Here is a 24,254-nt window from a genome sequence, read left to right as displayed (position 1 = left end):
TGGAGGTAACTTCCCCCTGACGCCAGGCCAGAGTTCTTCCCATGGAACTCCATGTCTCGTGGCCCAGTGGGGACGAGACTGCAGTGCCCATGCCTAGGATGTGACCCCAGAACCGCAGTGTGGCCTGGGCATTGAGAAAGGGTGGGGAGGGAGAGTGCTGTGAATTCTCTCTGAGGAAGTGGGGTGCTCTCCTGGCCCAGTGCCAGCCCGAGCTAGGCTGGGAAGGAGCTGGGGCTAGGCTGCTGCCAGGTGCCCTGCTGTTTCTGCAGCTGTGATAATCCCCAGGAACCATGAGTGATGGGCTCTGGCCTGGTCCAGCTAAGCCCTCAGTGGGAGGTAAGTAACTTTAAGAAGCTCTGGCTTCTGGCCAGGTGCTGGGGAGTTTTAAGCTGCTCCTGGCAGGGGAGGCCCAGAAGCGAGAGGTGCTCTGAGCTGCAGCATTTGCCAGTGGAGCTCTGGGGGTGTCCGCCTCGGTCAGTGGCTCCGGCTCGCTCCAGGTCCCATGTGGGCCCTTCCCTTCTGTTGGCAGACAGAGCGTATCAGCCATGGTTCACAAGTGAGGAGTTTGAGGATCAGCAAGGATAAGTCACCTGCCCAAGGTCACGCAGCCGGATTTTTTCCCAGGTCTAAGTCCCAGGCCCTGCACGGCCTCACCCCTGCCTCTTCCACCTCGTCCCTGGTCTGCGAGATTTCTGGAACACACTCCAGGGCTCCCTCAGGTCTCCTGGCCCTTCCCACAAGACACCTTTCCTCTTCTTACCCCCAATCCCAAAGAAGGGGTTTTTCCCCAGTGAGAGAGTGCTTTACCACCTCCAAGGGAGGAACCCAGCCGCCCCCAGGAGTCCTACTCACGTGGCCTCTGCTGGGGACTGAAGCTCTTGATTGTGTCCGAGCCCGGGCAGGACGTGTGACAGAGGAAGCCAGCCGGTGTTGTGAGCCTTAAAAAATGTTTGTGAAACTAAAGCTCTGAGGAAGGAGCTGCTTCAGGTGGCGCAAGAGAAACACTGTTTAGGCTGAGCCTCGGAAGGTTAGCCCTTGAAGGACAGAGCAGGTGGCGAGGTTTCCAGGTGGAGGAAACAACAGCCTGAGCGAAGGCCCATAGGTGGAGGTGGAGGCATGTTCCTGGAGGTGGAGGCACAGTTCCCATGATGGGGGAAGAGCTAGCTGGGTTATGCAGGAGCAGAGGGGCAGGCAGATTTCTAGAGGTGACCCATCTGCCCTCTCTGGGGGGATCCAGAAGGGAGGTGGCCCACTGGGCTGCTAGGAAAACACTGAGCCAGGTTCTTCTTCTCTTCCTAGCCCAGATCTCTCCCCCATAAGGATGCTCAGGGGGTACTCAGGCTCAGCGTGGGCCAGGGCCTCTCCTCTGGGCCTGCCTGGCTGCTTTCCACAAGGCTTATCTGTCCCTTCCCAGTTCCTGTGTGGAGCCCAGCACCCAGGAGCAGCAGCCCCTACGTGGGCACAGCCATGGCAGCAGGTGTGGCCTCTGGCTTTCAGGGCAGAGCTTCCATTCCCCGCCCTTGGCTGTTCTCATCGGTGGTACAAAGAGCCCCAGACCTGGCAGGACAATGACCCCTGGTGCCCTCGCGCTCCTGACGTCCTCACATCTGTGACTTTCATAAAGAGCTGCCTTTTCTGAAACTCTGTGCCAGCCCCCGAGCTTGCCCCTTTCCATAGGGTCCCACTTGACGCAGCTAACAACCCTCCAGGAAACCACTGCTGTCCTCAATGTATAGAGGGGGAAACTGAGGCTCAAGGAGGTGACGTGACTCAGTGTCACCACTACGAAACAGCTGAGGCACATGTGTCTCTCTTCGAAAATCTATCTTTCCACCCACGACAAGGAAATCCTTACTCCGACCCCTCCAATTTGCCAACAAAATGAGTTAAGGGGAGCAAGCTGCCCCGGGAGTGATAAGGGGTGGCCCTGGTTGGGGAAACACAGACGGGAGGCCCAAGCAGCTCGCAGTCCGGGAGCCCACACTCTGAAACTAGAAGGGGGGACCTGGGTGCAGGGAGACCACGGACCATCAGCTGCCCTCCGTCATCCTAAGCCCTGGTTGACTCAGTCCTCACCGCCGAGCCCTTGGCATTTGGGCACAAGCATGCCGAGCTTTGGAAGGAGCCCTGGGCAGGGAGTCCGGAGGCCTGACCTCTGGCCCTGGCTGGGACTTCCTGTCTCTGCCCTCAGTTAATTCATCTTTGGAATGAGTCTCACTCCGCCCCCAGCCATACTGCCCTTCCTCCTCTGCCTTGAACGCTAAGTATGGTCCCCCTTCTAGGGCTTTGCTCCTGCTGTTCCCTTGGACTATAGTGCCCTTGTCGGCTGACATCTCATCATTCTGGTTTCAGTTTACTTGTCACCTGCTCACAGAGGCATTTCTGGACTCCTCTCCAGGTGGTCTCCACCACCTGCCCTGCTGTACTTCCGTATGACACAGATCCCCCTGAAGTGAGGCAGTCTGGGTACTGGTTAGGGCTCGGGACTCCAGAGTCAAATCGGCCAAGTTCAAATCCCAAACTCTACCACTTAGAACTGAATGATCTTGGCCATAACCTTTCTGTGCCTCAGCTTCCTCACCTATAAAATAGGGCCAATAATACATATTATTATTTTGGTAAGGATTAAATGGGAAATGCATTAAAAAGCCCTTAGTACAGTGCTCAGCACACAGTAAGCACTCCATAAATGTTAAATGCTATTATTATAACTCTTGGCAACATTGTTTATCGTCTGTCTCCCCTATTAAAATTCAAGCTCCTCAGAACGAGGACTTTATCTTGTTCAACGATGTATATCAGGCCTGGAACTCATTTCCTGGCACACAGTAGGTGCCTAATAAATATTTTTTGAATGAATGAACGGACAGATAAGCAGTGCCCTTCCTGGCTTCCTAGAGGCACCATATGGCTGGATATGGAGGCTGGATGCTGGGAAGACAAGCCTGGGCCAGCTCCTTTCTCAGGACCCAGCCAGCCCTCTGGGCTCCCAGCAGCACCCATGGTGGGTCCCATTCTGGCCTGCCCTGCAGGAAGGGGGAGGGTCTCTTTGGGGATAGGGGCGGCTTCCTGTCCCAGTCACTCCTACCACAGCAGTATCTGTGGGTGTCCTATGCTGTTGCCCAACTCCAATTCCAGCAGCCAGGCATGGGGGCTAACGCACGTTTCTCCCTGTGCTCAGCAGCCCTCCCTCCTGAACCAGCAGCACCAGGCCCAGCCTGCTTTATCTTACTACCGCTGGACCCTGTGCCCCATTTTCAAAAGCTGCTCTCACAAACAGAAGTGCCCCCCAGCTGCCCCTCCCCCTGCTGCTGCCGTGCCTATTCTAGAATTCAGGTAGGGCTGCCCGCACGTCAGTCCTCCTGCTGGCCCTCCCTTGGCCACTGGGACTCCAAGCACTCCCGAGGAGGACATCGCCTATGCGCCCTGTCCTGAAAGGGAGGGAGGGACTAAGCTTGGGGGAGATTTGCTGGAGGCCCTCCGGTTGGCGAGAGCCAGAGCTGGGACGCAAACCCAGGTTTTCCTGTTTGCTTCTCTTGCTTTCTTTCCTTCCTTCCTTCCTTCCTTCCTTCCACTCACGTCTCCTGCTCTGTGCCAGGCGCTGCGCAGCAGCGATCACAGTCCCCGCCCTAGCAGCCGGCCCCAAAGCTGGCCCAGCGCTACAGCCAGCACGCACAGCAGTTCGGGCGTGGAGGACTTTCTGTGATGATGGCGGTGTCCTCTTGTGTTCCAGCAACCCCGTACGGCTGTGGAGCACCTGAAACGAGGGCTTTCATTTTGTTTTACTTTACTTAGTTTTCCTTTTAAAAGCCACACGTGGCTCGTGGCCACTGTGTTGGACACCGCGGGTCTGTGCAGCTCCTGGAAGACCAGTCATTCACGACCTGAGCCTACACGTCTCAATGTCCAACGTGAGCCAGGGGCCTGGGTGACTTCCCGGGGCCCCTGCGGTCGTGTCCTCTCTCACGTTGTCAGTACGTGAAACTCAGGGCCGTCTTCTTCACACCCACGGAAAGAGCCCGCCGCTGTTTACCTTGAAACAGGACACCCTCCTGACCTATTTTTCACTTTCCCACTTTTTTTTTCTCATTGAAGTGTAACTTACATAGACTCAAGTTCACAGGCCAGAAGCAAACAGCTCGATGAGTTTGGACAGAGACCCCCGTGTCACCGCAGTGGAATCAAGATACAGGACATTCGCAGAATGTCTCCGTTCCCCCAGAAAGTTCCCTCAGGCCCCTTCCAGGAAGTCCTGTCCTCCGAGGCCATCGCTGTTCTGACGTCTGTCACCGCCCATTAGTTTTGCCTGTATTAAGCCTCACATAAATCATTTTCCCACTGAGACAGGGGTGCAAGAAGTATTTCTCTCTTCCCTTTGTTAGGAGACTCAGGGCACCAGCGTGGTGAAAACTGGCAGCTGGCCCTGGGCCGCAGCGAGGAGAAGACAAGAAGGAGTTGGGGTGTGGGGCGGGGGTGCTGGCTGTGATACCCTGGGGACTCGTGGCCTGTCTGGAGGGGACAAGCACTCCTCAGCTCCAGCTGACTGTTGCCACTTGAGAATGTGGGCCCAGCATTGCCACGGTGTTGTTTTTTTTTTTTTAAAGAAAGCTGAAAAGACTGACTTTCATGTAAAATCTCCTGAGTGTTGGCATTTCAACACCTTTGACAGCACCGTGGGCCAGAATAATTCCCATCTGTGCACCAGGCTCGCCCTGTGGGCTGCCAGTCTGCGAGTTCCGCCCTGGGCTAATCAGAATGTTGGTAATAGCTGGTATTCGTTGAGTGGTTCCTTTGTTTCAGGTCCTAATCTAAACACTCAGTGTTATTAAGTCATCTAATCCTCCTAACAACTTATTAATAATCCATTTTACAGATGAGTAAGCTGAGCCATCGAGAGGGATTAAGGGACTTGCCTGAGGTTATAGAGCGAGTGTTTGGCTGGGATTTGGACCCTGACCGGCTGGTTCCAGGGCCCGTGCTCCTACACACTACACAGGCTCCCCATGGGGAGCGGGAGTGAGGCTGCCAGGGATGGCTGTGCTGTTAGGGTGCAGATCTGCCAGCTCCCAAGGGCGCTACCAACCTGAACAACACTGAGAGCCCTACCTGCCGGGACCGCCCTGGCACGGGAATTTTCATGTCCAGGCGCCTCGGCCGTCAGTGGGTAGAGCCCAATGTGAGGAAGTGCTGGGAAAGCAGCCAAGGGTGGGACTGGGAGGGTGGAAGCCTGGCTGATGCTTGCTGAAGGTGTCGGGGAGCACTGGGCAAGTGGGGGCAGAAGTAGCAGGAACCTGCCAGGGGGAGAGCCCAGGCCCAGGACGGTGGCAGGGGAGAGGGGAAGAATCAGCCAGCAGGGCCCACGGCCAGGCGAGGTGGCCGCTGCCAGGGAAACTGGTGGCTGGGGCATCTCCACCCCGCAGTGTTTGGTCCAGACAAGCCTATCACTCGGGAAAGCTTGGGAAGGAGAAGATAAGGATCACCTGGCAAAACAAGATGCCATTTCCACCCTCCCCTCCCACCGTGGGGTGCGGGCAAGAGAGGAAACAGGCCGGGAAGGGCCCAGCCAGGACTCAAACCAGGACTCGTGGCTCCCACTCCAGTGCTCTTTCCAACCCTTTTGGCTACATTCCTCAGGACCAGGGACTGTGGGGAGCAGGGTCTGCGGTCACTGGCAGGGCAGCGTTCCAGAGCCTGGCAGGAAGCGGCCAGCCCCTGCCCTCAGGCCCTGGTCTCATCTGTGTCACCAGGGTCTGGTAGGACCTAAGTGGTGAATAAGCGTTTGCCATTATCATTGTTTTTTTCCAGTTTTGATCTTCACACCCACTTTGTGAAATGTACCCTTATTATTATCACGCATTTTACCGGTGAGGAAGCCGAGGCTCAGAGAGGTAGAGATCACCACCAGAAAGTTGCCACAGGATTAAATAAGTGGCGTATGTAGAGTGTTCTGGTGCACACCAAAGAGCTGTGGACTGTGGGCCAGGGAAGGGATGAGGTGGCAGAGCTGGTCAAGGAGGACCTCTTGGAGGAAGCAGCACAGACTGGGCTTTGGAGGACTTGACCACTCAGGTTGCTGGTTCCCCTGAATCAAGGTTGTTTCCTGAGTAAGACCTAATACCAGTTGGGTCTCCTCACTCTGAGGATGCCACCTCCTACCAGAACACCAAGGAATGTGGGCTGGTACCCCAATGCCCTTGTAAGCCTTCTGGCAGCCTCCACACCAGAGAAGCCCTCCCGGCCTGACTTCAGATCCCTTTAGTTGTGAAGGGGCAACCTGGCCTCAGGGTTGTCACATCACCTCTCTCGAGCTGTTTCCTCATCTGGCAACTGGGGACAGGGCTACCTACCATGCAGGGGTATGGTGAAGTAAACAGGAATCACAGAACCTCCAGGAAACAGCTGTTGAATTGAATTCATCTTTTAAGGATGGAGGACAGACGTATCCCCAGTCTAGCCCAGGAAAGCTCGAGCCAAGCTTCAGCGCAGAAAAAAAAAATCCCAACTCTTGCGTTTGAACCCGCGTGCTTTAGAGGGGGCAGCTCTTGCCCCTCTTCAGCTATGTCTGCCCTGGAGGAGGGCCCTAGGGAGCAAGTTTGCCTTTAGTTATTGTTCCCGCAAATCCAAAAGCAGCACTTACTGAGTACTTACTGTGTGCCAGGCTGTCTGCCAGCCCCCTGATGGCGTCCCTTTACACAGGAGGAAAAGGGCTGAGAACTGCACCCTAGGCACTCAGTACCCCTCGGAATGGGGACTTGGACCTCCGAAGTCTGGCTCTAAACTCTGCGCTCTTAGGAAGGGAACATAATCTGCTAGAAATAAGTGAAAATATTAACGTGGGGCGATCTCTCACAGTTGCAAAGCCTGTGCATGCATGTGACTCGGTTTTGTCCCGAGGTCACCAGATGAGAATGGTGGTATCATCTCCGTCTTACAGCTGAGGACAGTGAGGCCGGGACAGGGGACCGAGAGGTGGCAAGAGCTGCCCAAGGATGGAATGTGGGTCCATTGTTCTTCCGTCTGCTTGCCAGCTGCCCCTTGGGGAGATCGCTCTGTAGCTTGAATGGTGGTCGCCAGCAGGCCCCGTGAACTCCACCACAGGCGTGGCCCCACCTACGCCATGCCTCCACGGGCCCACCTGTGCTGGGGGAGCACAATCCAGCCAGCTCCCATACCCACTTCCTGCATCCACCCCACCTCTGATTGACCGCAGAGCCTTGGAGCCATTAATTAGTTCTGAGAGGAATGTAGAGGAGCAGTTTTCAAACTGTTTCTTGGAACCTCTGAGGAAGCCAGGTTCGGGGTTAGGATAAGGGATCATTGAATATGTAAGTGGCAACCTCACTTCTGTCTCCTTTGGATTTGGGTTGCCATGTTAAGTTTTTTAAAACAAAGGGCGCTATGGGATTAAAACTGTATATGTTTACAAACCACTATCTAATCCAGCAACTGCCTTCCCATTTTACAGATGGAAAAATGGACTCTAAAACCCATATTTTCCCAATAAATGATAATAATATTCAGGCATTGTTCTGTTTGTTTGTTTTTTAACTTATTTAACCCTCATAACCCTCTGAGGATGCCACACTCGTTCTCCATTATACAGATGAGGACACTGAGGCTTGGATGGTGAAGGAGTTTGCCCGGAGAGTAGAACGCAGGGAGCCTGGCTCCCAGGTCCACACTCTTAGCTGCTCCAGTCTGATAGCCCCGCCTTCTCTTCATGTTCCAGAGGGTTGGCCTCGGCCTAGGGTGAGGCAGTGTCGGAACTGGGACCAGAGCACAGATCTCCTGCCTTCGGGCCCAAGCCCTGATGACCTCCTCCTGTCCAGGACATCACCTGGGCTGGAGGGGGAGCGGGGCAAGTCTGTGTGGCCTTGGACAAGTGAATGGACCTCTCCTTGAGCCTGCTTCCTCACTTTAGAGAAGGGATAATAGGGCCCACGCATGGAGTTATGAAAGTTAAGCAGAATCGTCACGTGAGTTGGTTGGCACGGGGCCTGGCCAAGACTGTGGGGCCCTGGCCACGCTCAGTTTCTGGACCCAAGGAGCCCCTACCACCCCTACCTGCTTCCTCCTCCCTCTTTGCAGCCTTCACCTGCCCCTGTGTAACACCAATACTAATTACCACCATTTCTGTGCACTGCTTCCTGGTTGAGCCTAATTACTGGGCAGCTCTGTCATCATCGTCATCATAAATATCATTAAGTGAGACAGATTAACTTGGTCCTGAGCTCTGTGTGATTAGATCAGCAAATTGTTTGGCACACTTGGTCTCTCCAGCTTGGAACTTACCGGCCTGGTTGTCCCGCGCAGCTTAGGGCCAGTGGCAGGTTTCTGGTCTGTCTCGGACTTGGCGCTCCGAGATCAGAGTGGACAACTCGCCAGGCCCCTTTAACCTGGCCGGGAGGTGATGCCTGAAGTTGGGATAGAGCAGGTTGGGGCTGCCATCTCCTTTGTGGTAATGGCAAAGCCACCAGCTTTGGGAATAGAGGCACCCGGGTTCCCACCCAGGCTTTGTTATTTACCAGATGTCCGACTTGGGGCAAGTTGCTTACCCTCCCTGAATTACATTTGTTTCCCAGTATGTAGCGGGGGTGAACCAAGGTGATGATATGTGCCAACAAGTACCAGGCCCAGCACCTGGGATGCCATAGGTCCTTCTAGTTTTTCCTTCCCTTCCGTCTTCCACCATTCGCAGTAGGACTTGGAGAGCCAGCCCTTTCTGAATCCACCACCAGGTCGTGAACATTTACTCAGTGCTGCGTCTCTGTGAGTCGCTAGGCTGAGGACTTTGTGTGGCTTGTTTTATTTAATATGACCCTCAGGGGTGGCTACCATGGACATCTTCATTTGGACGAGAAAACCAAAGCACAGAGAGGAAGTGGAATGGTTTTGTCCAGGTCACACGGCCGCCTTTGGCTGCGGTCTTTTGGGATGAGATGCTGGAAGGCCATGCAGGGTGCTGCCGGGAAGCAAGGGGGAAGAGTCACAGTGAAGTCTGAGAAGGCTGCCTGGAGGAAGATGCATCTGAGCTGAAGAGTTAGCCAGGGGAAGGACGAGCAGAGAGGCCTAACAGGCAGAGGGCAGTAGATATGCAGAGGCCCGGCAGCAGGAAGGGCACTCACATTTCAGTGAGGTTCGAACATGTGAGGGAGAAGTGGTGAGAGAGAGGCTGGAGAGGAGCCAGGGGCCAGGTCCTAGGGTGTGGAAGGAGGGGGTTGGGAGCCAAGCCAGAGCTCATGCTTTCTTCTGCCAGTTCCAGGGAGTCAGTGTTTGAGGGAGAGTGCCTGGATTGTATCAGTTAGTTTAAAAGGTTCTGCTTGGAGCCAGCCTGGGAAGGAGGGACCGGGGCAGTGATAATTGGAGATGGGGAGGGGGGGTGGTCAGGGGGCTAATCAGGGAAGGCTCCCAGGGGAAGGAGGCAGAGCCAGGTGGGCCTGGACAGAGGGGCAGAGATGTCAGGTGGAGGCTGTCAGGTGAGTGGGGTAGAAAGGAGCATGGTAGGGGCCATGCATGGGTCTGGACGGTCGTCGGTATGGTGAGTGGCCTGTGTCAGGGAGTAAGGAGTTGCTGGCCAGGTTTGGGATTTGGGTGTGGGATGGCCTCAGCAGGCCCTGAGGCTATTGGTTGGCAACACTAGGTGAGGCTTTCAGTGCCTTCCAGGGCCCCCCAGGAAGGTGAGTCAATGCCTGGCCAAGTGGGTGAGTGTTTTCCAGCAGCTGCGTGTGTGGGCAAGCCTCCCCACTGCCCACACATGAAGGGGAGCCCAGCCTGGGGTTCTGGCCCAGACCAGAGTGATTAACTCCTTGGCTGGCAGGGCTGCTGCCTCGACCTCCCACACGTGCTCTGTGCCCTTGGCCATTCAGCATCTCCCCGAGTCTCCCCTTTAGGCCTCCCTTCCCCATAACTCCTGCCTACCTTCCCCCTCTTCATGCTCAGGCCTCCAGCTCCATCTGACCCCTGGGTGGCACAAAGTGGTCTCCGTCCCCAACCCCCCGTCATATCCCTCCCAATTTCCCACATTTCCAATGGGGCAGTCTGCTGTCTCCAGAGGAGGTCGGTCCAGAGAGCCAGGCTCGAAGGTGGCACGCGAAAAGAGGAAGGGCCCTGGGGTGTCAGGAGGATCTGGGGCTGAGCCCCACTCTGCTGCTTCCTGGCACACTGCCCTGGGTCTCTGACCTCTGTCTCCGCATCTATAAAGTGGGGACCCTGGGGCTTATTCCACAGGGTGAACGTGAGACACAAATAAGATAAGGGTGTAAAAGAGCCTTGAAAAATTAGCAGTGTTGGGGCTGCATTGGGGTCGACGACTGTTCTCTGTTTTAGGGGGCAGCCAGTTGTTTGGATCTTTTTTTAAAAGATTTTATTTATTTATTTTTTTTAGAGAGAAGGGAAGGAGAAAAAGAGGGAGAGAAACATCAGTGTGTGGTTGCCTCTCGAGCACCCCCTACTGGGGACCTGGCCTGCAACCCAGGCATGTGCCCTGACTGGGAATCGAACTGGTGACCCCTGGTCTGCAGGCCTGCGCTCAATCCACTGAGCTACGCCAGCCAAGGCTAGTTGTTTGGATGTTTTTTAAATAAATATTTTATTTGGGAACAGTTTCAGGTTTATAGCATTATTGGAAAGGTAGTACAGAGAGTTCCCTAACAGCCCACACCCCATTTGCCGTTACTAACATCTTATACCGGGTGGGGCAAAAGCAGGTTTACAGTTGTTTGTTTGGAAAATAATTAAATAATAAACAATAATACAAGGAGAAACTCTGTGTTTCATATACCCACAACTGTAAACTTAATTCTGCCCCACCCTGTATCATGGTACATGTCTCACAATTAATGAGCTGGTACTGATACATTATTATGAGTTGAAGTCAGGACTTTATTCAGATTTCTTCAGTTTTACAACGTGCCCTCTTTCTGTCTAGGAGCCCATTCAGGACACCCCGTTATTATTTAGTCATCGTATCTCCGTAAGCTGCCCTTGGCGTGACAGTGTCTCAGACTGGCCCTGTTTTTGATGACCTTGGCGGTTTTGGGGAGGACTAGGCAGGTATTTTGACGAGTGGCTCCCAGATGGGATTTGTCCGATGTTTTTCTCGCGGTCAGGCTGGGGCGATGTGTGTTTGGGACGAAGGCCGGAGAGGTGAAGTGCCGTTTATACCCCAGCATGTCGTGAGTGCACGCACGCTGCTGGTGAGTCGTATCGGACTTGTCTCTCTGATGCTCACCTTGGTTGCCCGGGAAGGCTATTATTTTTGCCCTGAGTACCGCAGCAGGGCTAGATGAATGCCAGGACTTGGCTGAACTAAGGCCGAGATCAGAAAATACAGACAAGGGCAGGAGCAAATGGAAAAGCAGGTGTGAGGCGGGTGCTACAGCGTGCCCATCAGGTCCCAGTTCAGGTGGAGATGAGATATTAAATGCAAGAGTGTTGGTGTTTCAGCTCATTTAATCTTCACAGCGACCCCTCCCAGAGACGAGGAAACTGAGGCCTGAAAGGGGAAATGGCATGGGCCCGTGAGCCAGGGAACCTGGGGTTGTACCTGGGTCTGTCTTTACTGCCTCAGTCTCCGGGTGTTGAATAAATACCTTGAAGCTGCCTTCCCAGGAGAGTCCATCAGGAAAGGAGTGCTCCTGATATAGGTTGTTTCTAATTCACTTTATTCATCATGGGTGATGATGAAAACACATTCAGGAAAAGAATATGCAGTTGAAATGAAAAATGGGATCAGAGGAAATACACTGGAAAATGTGGACAAGGAAAAAGCTGAACATAAAGACCAGGGAAATGCCCACAGGTGAGTTTCTGATTTGGCTATGAGCTTCCTGGTAGTCAAGGAAAAAAGGGATACAAGCTGATTCCTGTGGTTCCTATTATCAGAAAGCAAAGAAATTCCCTTTTTCAGGAATGTCCTGGTAAATTTAAAAAGAAATTAATCACATGGAAATTTCACACATAAAAGACACTGAGCATTGTAGTAGATAACGTCATAGTAGTAATAGATGTCACATGGTGTCATCTTCAGGAGTGATGGCCGTATTTTTACTATCTTGCCCCTTGGCCACATGATTATCATGAAGCAACTAAATTCTGTTTCTTTAGGAAGTCGCAGATGCCTGTACCCCAGCGAAAACCTGGGATACGAAGTAGCCAGTTACCTGTGTACCGCCAGGTTCTGCGCTGGGCACCAGGGATGGAGGATGACAAGATGACTGTTGTCCACCCCCCAGGTCCTCTCCATCCCAGGGGTAAAGATGCCTGGACGAAGGCCTGAGTGTAATGCAGGCGCTATGCCATGGTCCCACCAGCAGTCAGGGCATAATTCCTTCAGACTGGGGAGGAGAGGAGGGCCTCATGGACGAGGAGGTAGACCAGAGGTGGGGCAGAAGGCTCACAGTCTTGGGAGAGGAGGTATCAGGTACAGGTCACTTGAGGTGATGACCGAGTCTTACGCAGGCCTACCCCCTCAGCCATCAGCATAGGGCCAGACAAGCATCAAGGACTTCCTGAACTCCTGTTGAATGCTCAGCACCTACAGAGCTAGGTCTGTGGTCAGGGTGACAGCCACACACCTGAGGGTTAGGTGGAGGGTAAACCTGGAGAGGTAGATTTAGGCCAGATGGGGAAGTCCTTGAATGCCAAGCTAAGGAGTTTGGATTTTGTTTTTGAGGAGGTGGGGATCAATTGAAACTTTTTGAGCCTGTGTTTTGTAAGAAACAATTATACAAATAATAACTGCTAACACTTAGTGGTCACTTGCTGTGTGCCCAGTACTGTTCTAAGCACTTTATCTATATTAACTCATTTAAGTATCACAACAGTCCTATGAAGGAAGTACTGTTATTACCATCCCTCTTTTACAGTGAGACAACCGAGGCACAGAGAGGCAGAGTCATTTGCCCAAGGTCACACAGCCGGGAGGTGGCAGAGTGGTGATCTGAACCGCGGCTCGGATCTAGAGCTTTTACGTACTATATTCCTGTATCTGTTAAATGCACGTATTAAACTAATATATAACATGAAAGTGTATTTGAGGACATACAAGGATTTAACAAATCTCTGCTAATTACTGGCACTAGAGAGGCAGGAATTGACGGGCCCTTAGCCCCAAAGGGCTGTATCCCTAAGCAACTGAGGCTTAGAAATCCACCAAGAAAACAGTGGGTGTGGCCAAGGAGTCTCAGGCCTTCGAGTTTCACTCTGGAGCTGCTCTTTCCTGCCTCTGACATGCTCCAGAATTCTTTGAAGATCCCCTGCCTGGGGCAAACCCACCACAGGAGCCATTAGGCCTTTGTCGGCAGAGCTGTGAGCATTTATATTTCTCATTTCTGTCACTCCAGGCCTTTGGTTTCCCCAGGGTGGGGTCTCCAGAGCTGGCACCACCACACCCTCACCTGACTTTCATCACCTCCTCTCTGCAGCTGGGGAGCCAGCTGTGGTTCCTCTGTTCTTGGTCTCAGGAACACCAGGCCGCCTCAGCTTGGTGGGTCGGGGCGGGGCGGGACTGGAACGAGCAGATCCAGGCTTAGGCTCTCCACACAGCAGAGGCTGTTCCCCGTTCCCCAAGCTCCAGGCCGGGTGTGGCACCCATAGCCACAAATGAGGCAATTAGGGAGATTAGGTGCTGGCTGCCCTGCCAGCTCAGTGCCCCCAGACTCCACGAGGTCCCCACCTGCAGAAGCTGCTCCCCCATCCTCCGTGAGCACGCAGCCAGGAGTCAGGACCCAGGTACTAGGCCCAGCTCCTCCATTTACTAGTTGTGTGGCTCGTGTCCTCTGATGGCACATTGCGAGATCAGTATGCTGTGTAGCCAGGTGACTTGGGTGGGGGGTGGTCAAGGGGACGAGTCCTGCCTCCTCCCTAATCCTCAGGCTTCTCATCTGTGAAGTGGAGGTGCTGGTTCCCCCTTCCCAAGGTGCTATGGGGTCGGGAGAGGTTTTTGTCAAGCAGCACAGAGTAGATGTTGGGTCTCCCCCTCCACGCACCTCCGCCACTCTTGTAAAATGGAAGTGATACCTGCTGAGGCTGAGGCTCTGCGTGGGTGTGGGGATCCCAGATGGTGAATGGAAGGCCCCGCCCCGGCCCTGTTGGGCGGGTACAAAAATAGGGCTGCCATTGTTGTTGGACTGTCACTCACCTTCTGGGCCTGCTGCTCTCCCACCGGACAGAGCCAGCTAAGCCATTCCCACGCCTGAGGTGGGTTCAGTTTCACCTCAGGGCCCCAGGCAGGTGTTTCAGGAAGGGCCCTCGTCTTTTGTATGCTGGAAAATAAACAGCTCTCTCTTCGGAGTTCTGCTTGGGAGGTATGTGAGCGTCCCTCCTCACGTGCAGACAGGTATGTGAGCTCTCCTCCTCGTCAGTCCGTCTGTTCGCGGGAAGGAGGGCAGGGGCGGCCTGGCCTTGGCCCCCCTCGTCGAGCTTCCATTCTGATGAGATTCAATCCCTGCCTTTGAGGTTCTCCCGCCTGATCTACAGTGCTGTGTGCTTCCATGAAGGAAGCATGGGGTAGGGGCCGTGCAGGGGAACACGGAGCAGGGGACCATATGCTGCCGCCACCACCACCGCCTGGGGTCAGGGGAGGGTGGTCAGGAGAGCTACGCAGAAGGAGTGGCCTCTGAAACTAGGTGAAGGGGGAGAAGCCATTGCTTCACCACACCGGGGCTAGTTATTTCCCTGAGCTTCAGTGGCAGAGGGAAGGGTGAGAGGTGTTCAGGAGTTGGGGGATGTGAAAGTATTGACAAACACCTCATAGCCCTAGGTGTCCAGGCAGTAGTACCCGCCGTGCCAGGATGGGGAGATGCTTGGTGAACCGAACTTCTTTTTCAAGGGTCTTTTTCTTGAGTGGTTGACACCTGTTACTTAGTGTAACCAAGAGTCCTAGTTTCAGAAAAAGCCCAGCATCAAGTGAAGAAGCCTGGGAGCCCCTTCTCTCTCAGGTGGGTAACGGGAGCGCCTTCACCCAGTGGGAGAGAGGCAGAAGACTCCAGAATTAAAATTCGTGCCGTAGTCCTCTGCCTCCCGTGGGACCTGTGCCCCTTACGTGAGTTTCCTGTGTCCTTGAGCTTGGCCGCATTAGATGCACCAGGATTTAAGGGCACTGGCCCAGAGCATTTGGCACTTCCACTGGTTCCACCATTCACACTGTCTGTTGAGCGCCTTCAGCAAGCCCCGTGATGAGAATCCCCTGGGCCAGGCGGGTCCTAGCCCTCACAAAGCTCACAGTTCTGGGGCAGGGAGGGAAAGAAATGTAAAAACCGAGTGAGGGCCACACAGCGAGGGTCCCGGAGAGTGAGAGTGAGGTGGGGAGCAGCAGGGGCCATGGGGGACCGGAGAGGGACTTTCCCTGTAGAGTTGTGACCAAGGGAGTGACAGGATTAGAATGTCCTTTTTAAAGACGCACTCTGGCTGCTTGAGGGGACTTGAAGAGCGCGGCAGGGGTGGAAGCCAGGAGCTGTCTGTCCCTGTGGCTGTGACCCTGGAGAGTCACCTCGTCTCTCTCTGAGCCTGTGGCTTCCCGTGTGTGTGTTGTGAGAACCAAATACAGAAGTGAATGGAAATACTTTGAGAAAGCTGAAAAAAACGTATAAATGGAGGGGATTCCAGGTCTCACTGGAAGTGGAGGGTCCTTTGGGAAACTGTTGAATTGGTCTTGGGTACAAGGGAGAATGTGGGTGTCTGGAGTCAGCCTGAGCACCCCACATCTGAGAGAGCCCACTTTTCCAGCCTAGGTCACGGCCCCTGAGAGGCCTCAGGGCCTGGGGAGGGGAGCACCTGCTTGAGGCAAGCATTGGGTCCCCCTCCAGCCACCCACACGAACGGACACACACTGTTTTTTCATTCTAAGTCAGGGGCATTCTTTGGAATTTTTAAAAATTGTTCATGAACTCAAGCTTGAAGACCCCTGAGCTAGAGGAAGGGAGAAATGAGAGGGGAGATACCTGCCTTTTTTATTCTGCCTCCTTCCCCCTCATCTTTGCAGCTCAGATGGGAAAGACCACCCACACTGCACCTAAGGGCCAATGATGGGAGGACCCTCGCAACTGTCCTGGGCCAAACCAGGGGCACCTTCCTAACACTGGAGTCTTCGTATCTGCCACTGGGGATTATTGAGGCGGGACTTAAGGTTTTTTAGAGAGAGGAGTTGCTGCGGGCCCCTTCCTGCCTGCTAGGGACTGGCTGTGCCCTGACCTGTGGGAAAGGCACTTTCCCCGGGGACAGGGACTAGAACGCTTGGGCCCCGGGGGTCTTCTGGTCCGGCAAGGGAGGAAACCGGAGTCGTGCTGAATCAGGCCCCGCCTGTGAATGTGGCGCAATGCCGCCCGGCCGGCTCTCCCAGACCAGCTAGGCGCTAGCGGCAGCAGCGACCGACGCTCAGCATGCGACCCTTGACGGACCCCAGCGTCAAGGGTCGCATGCTGAGCGTGTGGCTACTGCACCCAGGGGCAGCAGCGCTGTCGCTGTCGGTACTAGGGGTGAGGGCGGCGCTGTCTAAGCTCAGAGAGGGGGGAGGCGTGTCCCCCTCCCCGCTTTGGGCTGGTCGGTGGGCAGGTGTCTGTGTCCGGGGCGGGGCGCGCAGGCTGTGGCCTTGTGGTTGTGATAGTGGTGGCGGTAGCGGCACCCAGGACACTTCCCCATTTTCCCCATTTGGGTGTGAGAGCCATGGAGGCACTGAAGGAATCTGTGCTGCACTTGGCCTTGCAGATGTCGACCTACAAGCGGGCCACGCTGGATGAAGAGGACCTGGTGGACTCGCTCTCTGAGGGCGACGGATACCCGAACGGCCTGCAGGTAGGAGCCCCTGTCCTCTGTGTGAGCCCCGTGGGGGGAGGGCAAAGGAGGGCGGGGCGTGCGCGCTGGTGCTGCCTCCCTCCACCTCTGCCCCCATCCTTCCAACCCCTGAGGGGGCTGTGAAGCCAGAAGCTGTGGGTAGCACTGGGCTTATTAGGAAGGAGCCTCTCTGGAACAAAAGTGCCCCCGGGGTGCTGAACTTCCCCACCAGCCTCCCCTCCCCCGCTCTGCCCTGGCCCCAAACCCTCCCATCCACCTAGTCAGGGGCCTACAGTCCCCAGGTGGCAGAGTTGAAGTACACACCCGCCCTACCCTTCCAGAGTTGAACTGGCCCAATTCCCTTTTCACAGGAGAGGCAGTTCCTGAACACGGAGGATACTTGCCCTGGTCACAGGCCCATTCCTGGCAGAGTCTCAAACTGTCTTAGCAGGAAAGCCCTGCATCCCTGTACACGCTGCACAGTTGGTCACCCTCTCTGGTGGGCATTGCCCTGTTCTTCCTCTTTTCACACAAATACCTGAATTCCTGGAGGGGCCTGGGGAGCTGTTCTCTGCCCCCTTTCCCAGCCACTTTTCAGCCCGATTCCTCCCCTTCCCAGCCACTTTTCAGCCCGATTCCTCCCTTCCCAGGGTCTGGCCCTGTGGGGAGCCAAGAAGCCCACCACCTCCCAGCCAATGGCACAGCAGTGAGCACGGGGGCTTTCTGCTCTCCTCTCCTGGCGGGGCTGAGTGGGACAACCCTGACCGGGACCTCCACCCTCATGGAGTTTTTACCCAGGCAGGTAGCGGGCAGCCAGTTGGAAAGGTCAAGGGCTCTCTGTGATCTGGCTCCTGAGTGTAGGGAGAGGAGCCGCGTCTCAGCCCAGGAGGACTTCAGCCAGGCTGACCGAAGGAGACATTGGGGGTGTCTCAGGGCCTCCCCGTGAACTGACACCACACCACCGCCCATCGGGAGGGCAAGCTCAGGGTGTATGGAAACCCAGGCTGCCAGACCCAGCCCTGCTCAGGCACAGCTCTTTGAAGCTGGAGTAAAAATACTAATAGAGGGAAATAGCATTGACTGAGTCCTTCCTCTGGGCTCCATAGGTCCAGGGAGCTCCAAACTCATGATCCCAAGTGCATGCAGCACCCTTACCTACATTACCCTCCTTGATCTTCAGGACCGCCCCATGAGCTGCAGGGGTCACTGTTCCCATTCCTGTGGGGGAATGAGACGCTGCAAGGGAAGACAACTCATCATAGGTCACAGAGCTAGAAATCCGGAGTGAGAAACCAGACCCAGTCCGTCCAGAACCTCCTCCCTGCAGATTCTTCATAAAAGGCTAAATCCAGCAGGAAATGAGATTTCTGTGGCAGGCACTTCTCCCTTCGCCAATCAAAACAGAGGCTAATCAGCAGTCTTTTAGTCTCATCTGCCTCAGCAGGTTCTAAATATACCCGCACAAAAGCATTGGGAATTCACAACAAAAATCATGTGCCCGTTTGTTGCCATTATGCTAGCAGCCCACGTGGGCACAGCCTTTTTCGGGCCACACATTCATGCCCCCGAGGCTGCCCAGCGGAGTGAAAGCAGCTCAGTCCTTGAAGTCACGGGCCTGGTTTTGATTTCTGATTCCACTCAAATCTCCAGCAAGCTGCTTAATCCCATTAAAGCACAATTCCCTCATTTAAAAAAAATTTTTTTAATTTGTTTTTTATCCTTACCCAAGGATATGCTTATTGATTTTAGAGAACGGGGAAAGGAGGGAGAGAAACATCAATGCCTTTTGTAAGTGCCCCAACACCGCCACCTAGGTGTGTGCCCCACCCGGGAATCGAACTGGCAGCCTCTCCGTTTACAAGATGACACCCAACCAACTGAGCCACGCCGGCCAGGGCTACAATTCCCTCATTTGTAAAGTGGGAGATAGAGAAAGTGGGTGGGATGCGTGGTTCTGACCCACGAGGTAAGGACCCCTGCGGCCGCGTGACAGATGGTAATGCCGAGTTTCAGAGAGGTCAGGGAGAATCCTGTAGACGCGGAGCTGTTGTTTGGGTTGGAGCACAGTGCCGGGGCCCCTACACCAGCCTGGATACCTTGCCCACTTTTTATACAGGAAAAGCCAAAAAGGTTGCTCCAAGGATTTGGGGAATTTCTGTGGGCACCCAGCCTGGCTCGCCTTAAGCCTCCACAGCTTCTCCAAAGCAAATATGAACTAGTCCAGTGCTTGTTCTCCTGAGTCCAGAACCCACCCCCTTGTGAAGCAGGGTTTTCTATTAATTTCATGTTTTTAATCACTGGGTTTTTTTTTCCCAATGTACATTCTTTACATACTCATTTGTGAAAACGAAAAGAGTCCAGTATTTAAAAAAAAAAATAAAGGCTTTAAAAAGACACAGCAACCCCACTGCTCGCACACAGGTAACCACCTCTAGTTTTTCATGCGTTTGCATGCGTATATTTTTAAACATCGTTGAGCTGACTCTCAGGCCACAGCGTTGCTCCCTGCTTCTCTCACTTCGTGACACTTCATAAGCATTTTTCTCTGTTGTAGAAACCTCCAAAAACGTGCTGCCGTTAAAAACCATAATACCTCAAGGCACCGATACGTAAAGATCTATTTAGCCAAACCGCTACATGTGGACAATAGGCCTGGGAACTGGAACACAGTGATGGACTGTCTTTTAGCCTTTGGAGTAATTTCCGATCAGGTGGTTGTTAGAAAGACAACTGCTCCTTCAATTTTAGGCTTTTTGAAATGCACCCAGGCTTCCCAAATCTCCCTCTCTTGATGGGCAGCTATAAAAGTAAGCTACTTGATTTTTCAAGATTTTGAAGCCCATTGGTTCTAGGAACTCCAGAGTTATTGACGCCAGTTCTAGCAAGTGAAAACTTCTGTCTTTTAGCCAAACTAGCCACCTTCATTACTGACCGTGCTAACGAAGTGGTGAATTTAGTTGGAGCCGAGTTCCACCTGTACCTCCCCTGGAAGGGTCTTTCTTTTCCTTTATCTCATATTTTAGGTGCAAGCTCATTGCGGCTCACCAAAATGAGTCACCGTGGGCTGAATGCAGAATTGAAAGCCAGGCAGCTCTCACACAGAACCCCAGCTTTGCCTCTCACGGGCCCTGAGACCTGAAAGCAACTCACTTAGACAGCTTTTTTCAGCGCCTAATAGTATAAACCCACCTCTCAGAGCTGTGGCGACTTTGGAATGACACCGTGTAAGTGAAAGCCTTTTGTGTAGTGCACGGAGAACGATTCGGTTGTTAGCAGGGTCATCCTCGAACGAGCCGGGCGTGACAACTCAGGGATGCCCTAAATCTAATCACTCCTCTCCTGGAAGCCTGCGCTCTGCTGAGACTGGCTGCCTGGCCTCCCCACTCCCCCGCAGACACCATTTCAGAGGCTTGAAAGGGAAAAGCTCAAGTTACCCCCGCAGCCTCAAGTGGAGGCTGAGGGCAGACAGCCATGACGACTGTTTACCTAAACCTCAGACGCTTATCCAGTTAACTGGAAAGTGCTTCTTCCGAATACTGGACTTTGATTCCTGTTAAGATGCAAATTCTTAAAGGAGCTCCTTTAAGCTGTTGTCAGACAGTGGAAGAGTCAGGTCGGGGGAGGGGGGGGCACGGGGACACGGGGACAGGTAGGACTCAGAGAACAAATGGAGAGGACCTGAGGACTTACAGTTTTGCTCTGGACTGGCCCCAGTAGTCTTAGCCAAAGTCCACCATACGGAAACTTGTAGAAGAAACCTCCCTAACCTAACCCTCAAGGAGGCGGAGTGCTGCCCAGGACCAAGCTGTCACGGTCTGTCTGCTCTGAAGGGCTGGCTCCGAGGCAGGCAGCCTGATTGCCTTGCCAGTCCTCATGGGGTGGCTCGGCTCTTGAGCTGCAGGGGGCGGGCCCCCTGCCAAACCCTTGTCCAGGCTGACCCCTGTCTGCTGCTCCTTGATGCCCAGGTCGCCTGAGGACCTGGCAGTCCTTCAGCCACTGCCTTCTCCCCGACACCCCTGCTTTGTCTGAAAACCAGGCTTGGCCCCCTGCCCCAGTCCCTCTGTTGCTGGCTTGTTGCCTGGGCCCCAGGCAGCAGTGGCCCTTCCTCACCTGCAGAACTGCCTGCAGAACTCGTTCTTGCTGGAAGCCTAGGCAAGCCACACATTCACTTCTGTAACCGAATATTTATCCCTCAAGAGGGCTTTGTTTCCTTCCTGTGGAAACCCTGGGAACTCTCAGGCTGCACAGCTCAGCTGCCTCTTGCTCTCATTCTGTTTCCCTGGTTCTGTCTGTGTCTGTCCGTCTGTCCCCCTCTCCACCTCTCTCTTTGGAGGGCATCCTTTTCTTTCGGATTCATTCTTTTTTAAAAAGATTTTATTTATTTATTTTAAGAGAGAGGGGAAGGGATGGAAAAAGAGGGAGAGAAACATCATTGCATGGTTGCCCACCCCCTACTGGGGACCTGGCCTGCAACCCAGGCATGTGCCCTGACTGGGAATCGAACCCGTGACCCTTTGGTTCACAGGCCAGCACTCAATCCACTGAGCCACACCAGCCAGGGCATCTGTCTCATTCTTTACCTCACACAACAATAAATGGGATCTTAAGCCCACCAGTGAGCCAAGTATTTACAGTAATTCTCAACCCCATCTTCTAAGGTGTTGGCTCTGCTCCTTGGCGGATGGTCACATACCCAAGGTGGAGTGGGCTGCCTGCCACTAGTCCTGGTGATTGACATCCCCTTATTTCCAAAAGGAACGGGGGAAACCTTTGCATCCTCCCCTTGATGTGGCCTGTCTTGCTGGATCCTCTGAAGGAGGCAGGGCAGGATGATGGCAGCTAAGCGAGAAGAAGGGACTCGCTGGCAACTTGGGTCTATAGCCCCAGCCCTGTCCAGTACAGCCAGAAGTTGGACAGCCTCCCCTGGAGAGGTCTCTTGATGGCACAGTGCCTCCAGGTGACTTCTCCTGCCCAGGGGGCAGCCTCTGGAGCCCTTCCACCCTCAGAGGTAGGCTTGTCCCTTGTCTAGAAACCAAGAGACTCTTGCAGCCCAGCAGTATGAGGTGAGCGAAGACCGTTATAAAGATTAAAAACCCTGTTTTCAAATTCTCTTTGCCATTTCCACCTGGAACTGTGATTTTCTCATTTGATTCTAACTTAATTCTAATTGAATTTTACAGAGAGCACCATCTGTTTGCTTGTCATCAAACACTGAGGCTCAGCTCAACTTTGCTCCTGGGGAGCAGCACGGCCATTGGGCCGAGGCTTCCGGTTCTGGAGAGAGATGGCCTTTCTCACTGTTCTCTCTCCTTCTCCGCCCCTGCCACTTCCTGTGTTTCTTCTGGACCTAATACCATTACCTACTCTTAGGGATGTTGTAAAGACAGAACAGCCCCACCCGGGCACACTAAAAGCACTCAAGTATTAGCTGCCATTATTACTCTTTTTTTCCTTTCCTCCTGCCCTCCATTCCTTGCATTGTCTCCCTTCCTTTCACGTCTGTCTGCTCTTCTTCCACTTCCTCCGATTCCCAGCCTATACTGCAGTATCGCTCTGTCCACATAAAGGGAGGGTTCCTGCTCCCCCCAGCCTGAAGGCTGTGCTCCCGGGCTTCCCAAAGCCAACACTAGGCAGAGGGTTCCCTGCCTCTTTGCTCTTCCACCGCCTCCCCCAGGAGCCAAGCCATGACCATGAGGCACTGAGAGGCCTAGAGCAGGGGGCAGAACATAGCACAGGTCCAGGGGTAGGACCGCAGGACGGCTGAGAGTAAGTGTCAGGCCTGCTGCGTACCCTTTGGGGCCCCTCTGAATGCAGGGTGAACTGCGTGGGGAGTCTGATGCCTCGGAAGAGGCACTTTGTAGGCCGTCAGGTGCTGCGAGCGAGGCAGCATCACCCCAGGCGCTCTGCCTCTGCACCAGGCCCTCCCAGCCCAGAGTCTTAACTGAATGGCAACTGTGTGGGCAGAGTCTTTGTTTCTCACGTTTTTTAAAAAAAGGTCCTTAAGGGATTTTAGAAGGTGGCACCAACCCCCTCCTCCCCGACCCCACCTGACACAGCTACTTCGGTTTCGGAGCCTCCTGGGCCTCCTCGGAAAATATGACTGGACCCCAAGTTCCCTTTCTCAGTTTTAGAACCCAATTTTCTTTCCAAGAGAATTTCTTGTGTTCCCCTTTCTCTGGCACAACAATTCCTTGTCATTTCCTGGCCAGAAAATATGCAAATATGCAGCAGTGACCACGAGGCCACTTAGTGCCCTTCCTTCCTCAAGGTGACCAGCCTTAGACCCCCAAGTGCCTGTGTGACCTGGCTCTGGGGGGCAGCCACCCCCTCAGCTGCTGGTGGGACACTCGCAGGTCAGAGTCTGGGTCTCCCTATCTCCCCTGGCGACTCCTTCCCCTCCCCACCCCCTTCCCTTCCGCACTCACCTGGCCAGCGCCTACTTATTTTTCAAGACCCAGCCCAGGCATCGCTCGCCTCCAGGAAGCCTTCCCTGATTGAACCCCTGCCCACCCTAGTCTGTATCCTTCTCAGCCTCTCTGCTGGGCTGTGAGCCCCTGAAAATGAGGGAGTCTGTCTTTCGCTCAATATTTCCCACATGGCCCTGAGTTGGTGCTCAGCTGTTGGCACACGGCCGTGAAGTCACTGAACATAGCCCCGCCTTCAGGGGACCCCTCCTGTATAGCGGTCCCAGCTTTTGCAAGAAGTACCTCCTGGAACAGGGGAGCCCCAAGCTGCCCCAGGCTGAGGGCTGTGAGCACCATTGACTGGCACATCCTTCAGCCCCAACCCTGCCACACCCCCCACTTCCTCTCATTGTGCGTCCCTTCCTGTTTGGCCAGCCTGTGAGGCTGGGGGCCGTTTTTTCCTCCCTTTGAGGACCTGCCTGCATGGAGCTGTTTCTCCATTGCATCTCCTCGGACATCTTCTTAAGATTCAAATCTCTGACCCACTGGTGGCTTCAGAATCAACAGGCATGGGGTCAGTTCCCAGCTCCGCCCACTCAGCTGTGTGATGGGAGGCAGGGTCTTCCCTCTCGGAACTTCCTTGTCCTCATTTGTAAAAAGAGAACTAATAATAGCCCTCATGGGGTTGTGGGTGTTGAATGAGCTGGCACTGAATTGAGGTGACGTTCACGCTTTGGAAAGTGTGAGCTGCTGTGGTTGTCCCCCCTGTGATATGTTGTCCCAGACGATGGATGCGGGGGCTTCGAGGAGAGCGCAGCTGGACACTCTCTGGACTCCTGCAAGTCCAAACATCCTGTTCTTTTTTTTGAACTCCTTACTGGAAAAACAGGGAAAAGCTGTTTTTTTTTTCCTTCTACCCATATCGGGTGACGCAAAAAAATACAAGCCCAGCTGGGTTGAGCTACTTGACTCTCTGAAGTTTAGGAGCAAATCTGAGCTGCTGAGCAGGGTGGCGGTTCCTTTCCTGGATTAGGACCCAGGCCGTGGGAACCAGACCACCCCTGAGGCAGGAGGGCCGCC

At 54.1% G+C, this 24,254-nt stretch overlaps 1 protein-coding gene across 6 annotated transcripts in view; it reads left to right on the top strand.

Annotated features, from left to right (window-relative positions):
• The window catches only part of ECE1 (endothelin converting enzyme 1), a 94,166-nt gene that overhangs the window by 30,011 nt on the left and 39,901 nt on the right, over positions 1 to 24,254 (top strand). For 2 of the 6 annotated variants that reach the window (XM_053920158.2, XM_053920160.2), the window contains one exon: positions 16,705 to 16,791. In XM_053920158.2, the coding sequence (XP_053776133.1) occupies positions 16,705 to 16,791 (87 nt within the window). Of the gene's footprint in view, positions 1 to 13,286; positions 13,309 to 14,145; positions 14,339 to 16,647; positions 16,792 to 24,254 lie in introns of those variants that run through there. The other 4 variants (XM_045190617.3, XM_024554323.4, XM_024554325.4 and 1 more) reach the window with 4 other exon arrangements.

Source organism: Desmodus rotundus, chromosome 3, assembly GCF_022682495.2.
Source record: "Desmodus rotundus isolate HL8 chromosome 3, HLdesRot8A.1, whole genome shotgun sequence".
Taxonomy (NCBI): domain Eukaryota; kingdom Metazoa; phylum Chordata; class Mammalia; order Chiroptera; family Phyllostomidae; genus Desmodus; species Desmodus rotundus.
This window is presented reverse-complemented; position numbering and strand designations above follow the sequence as displayed.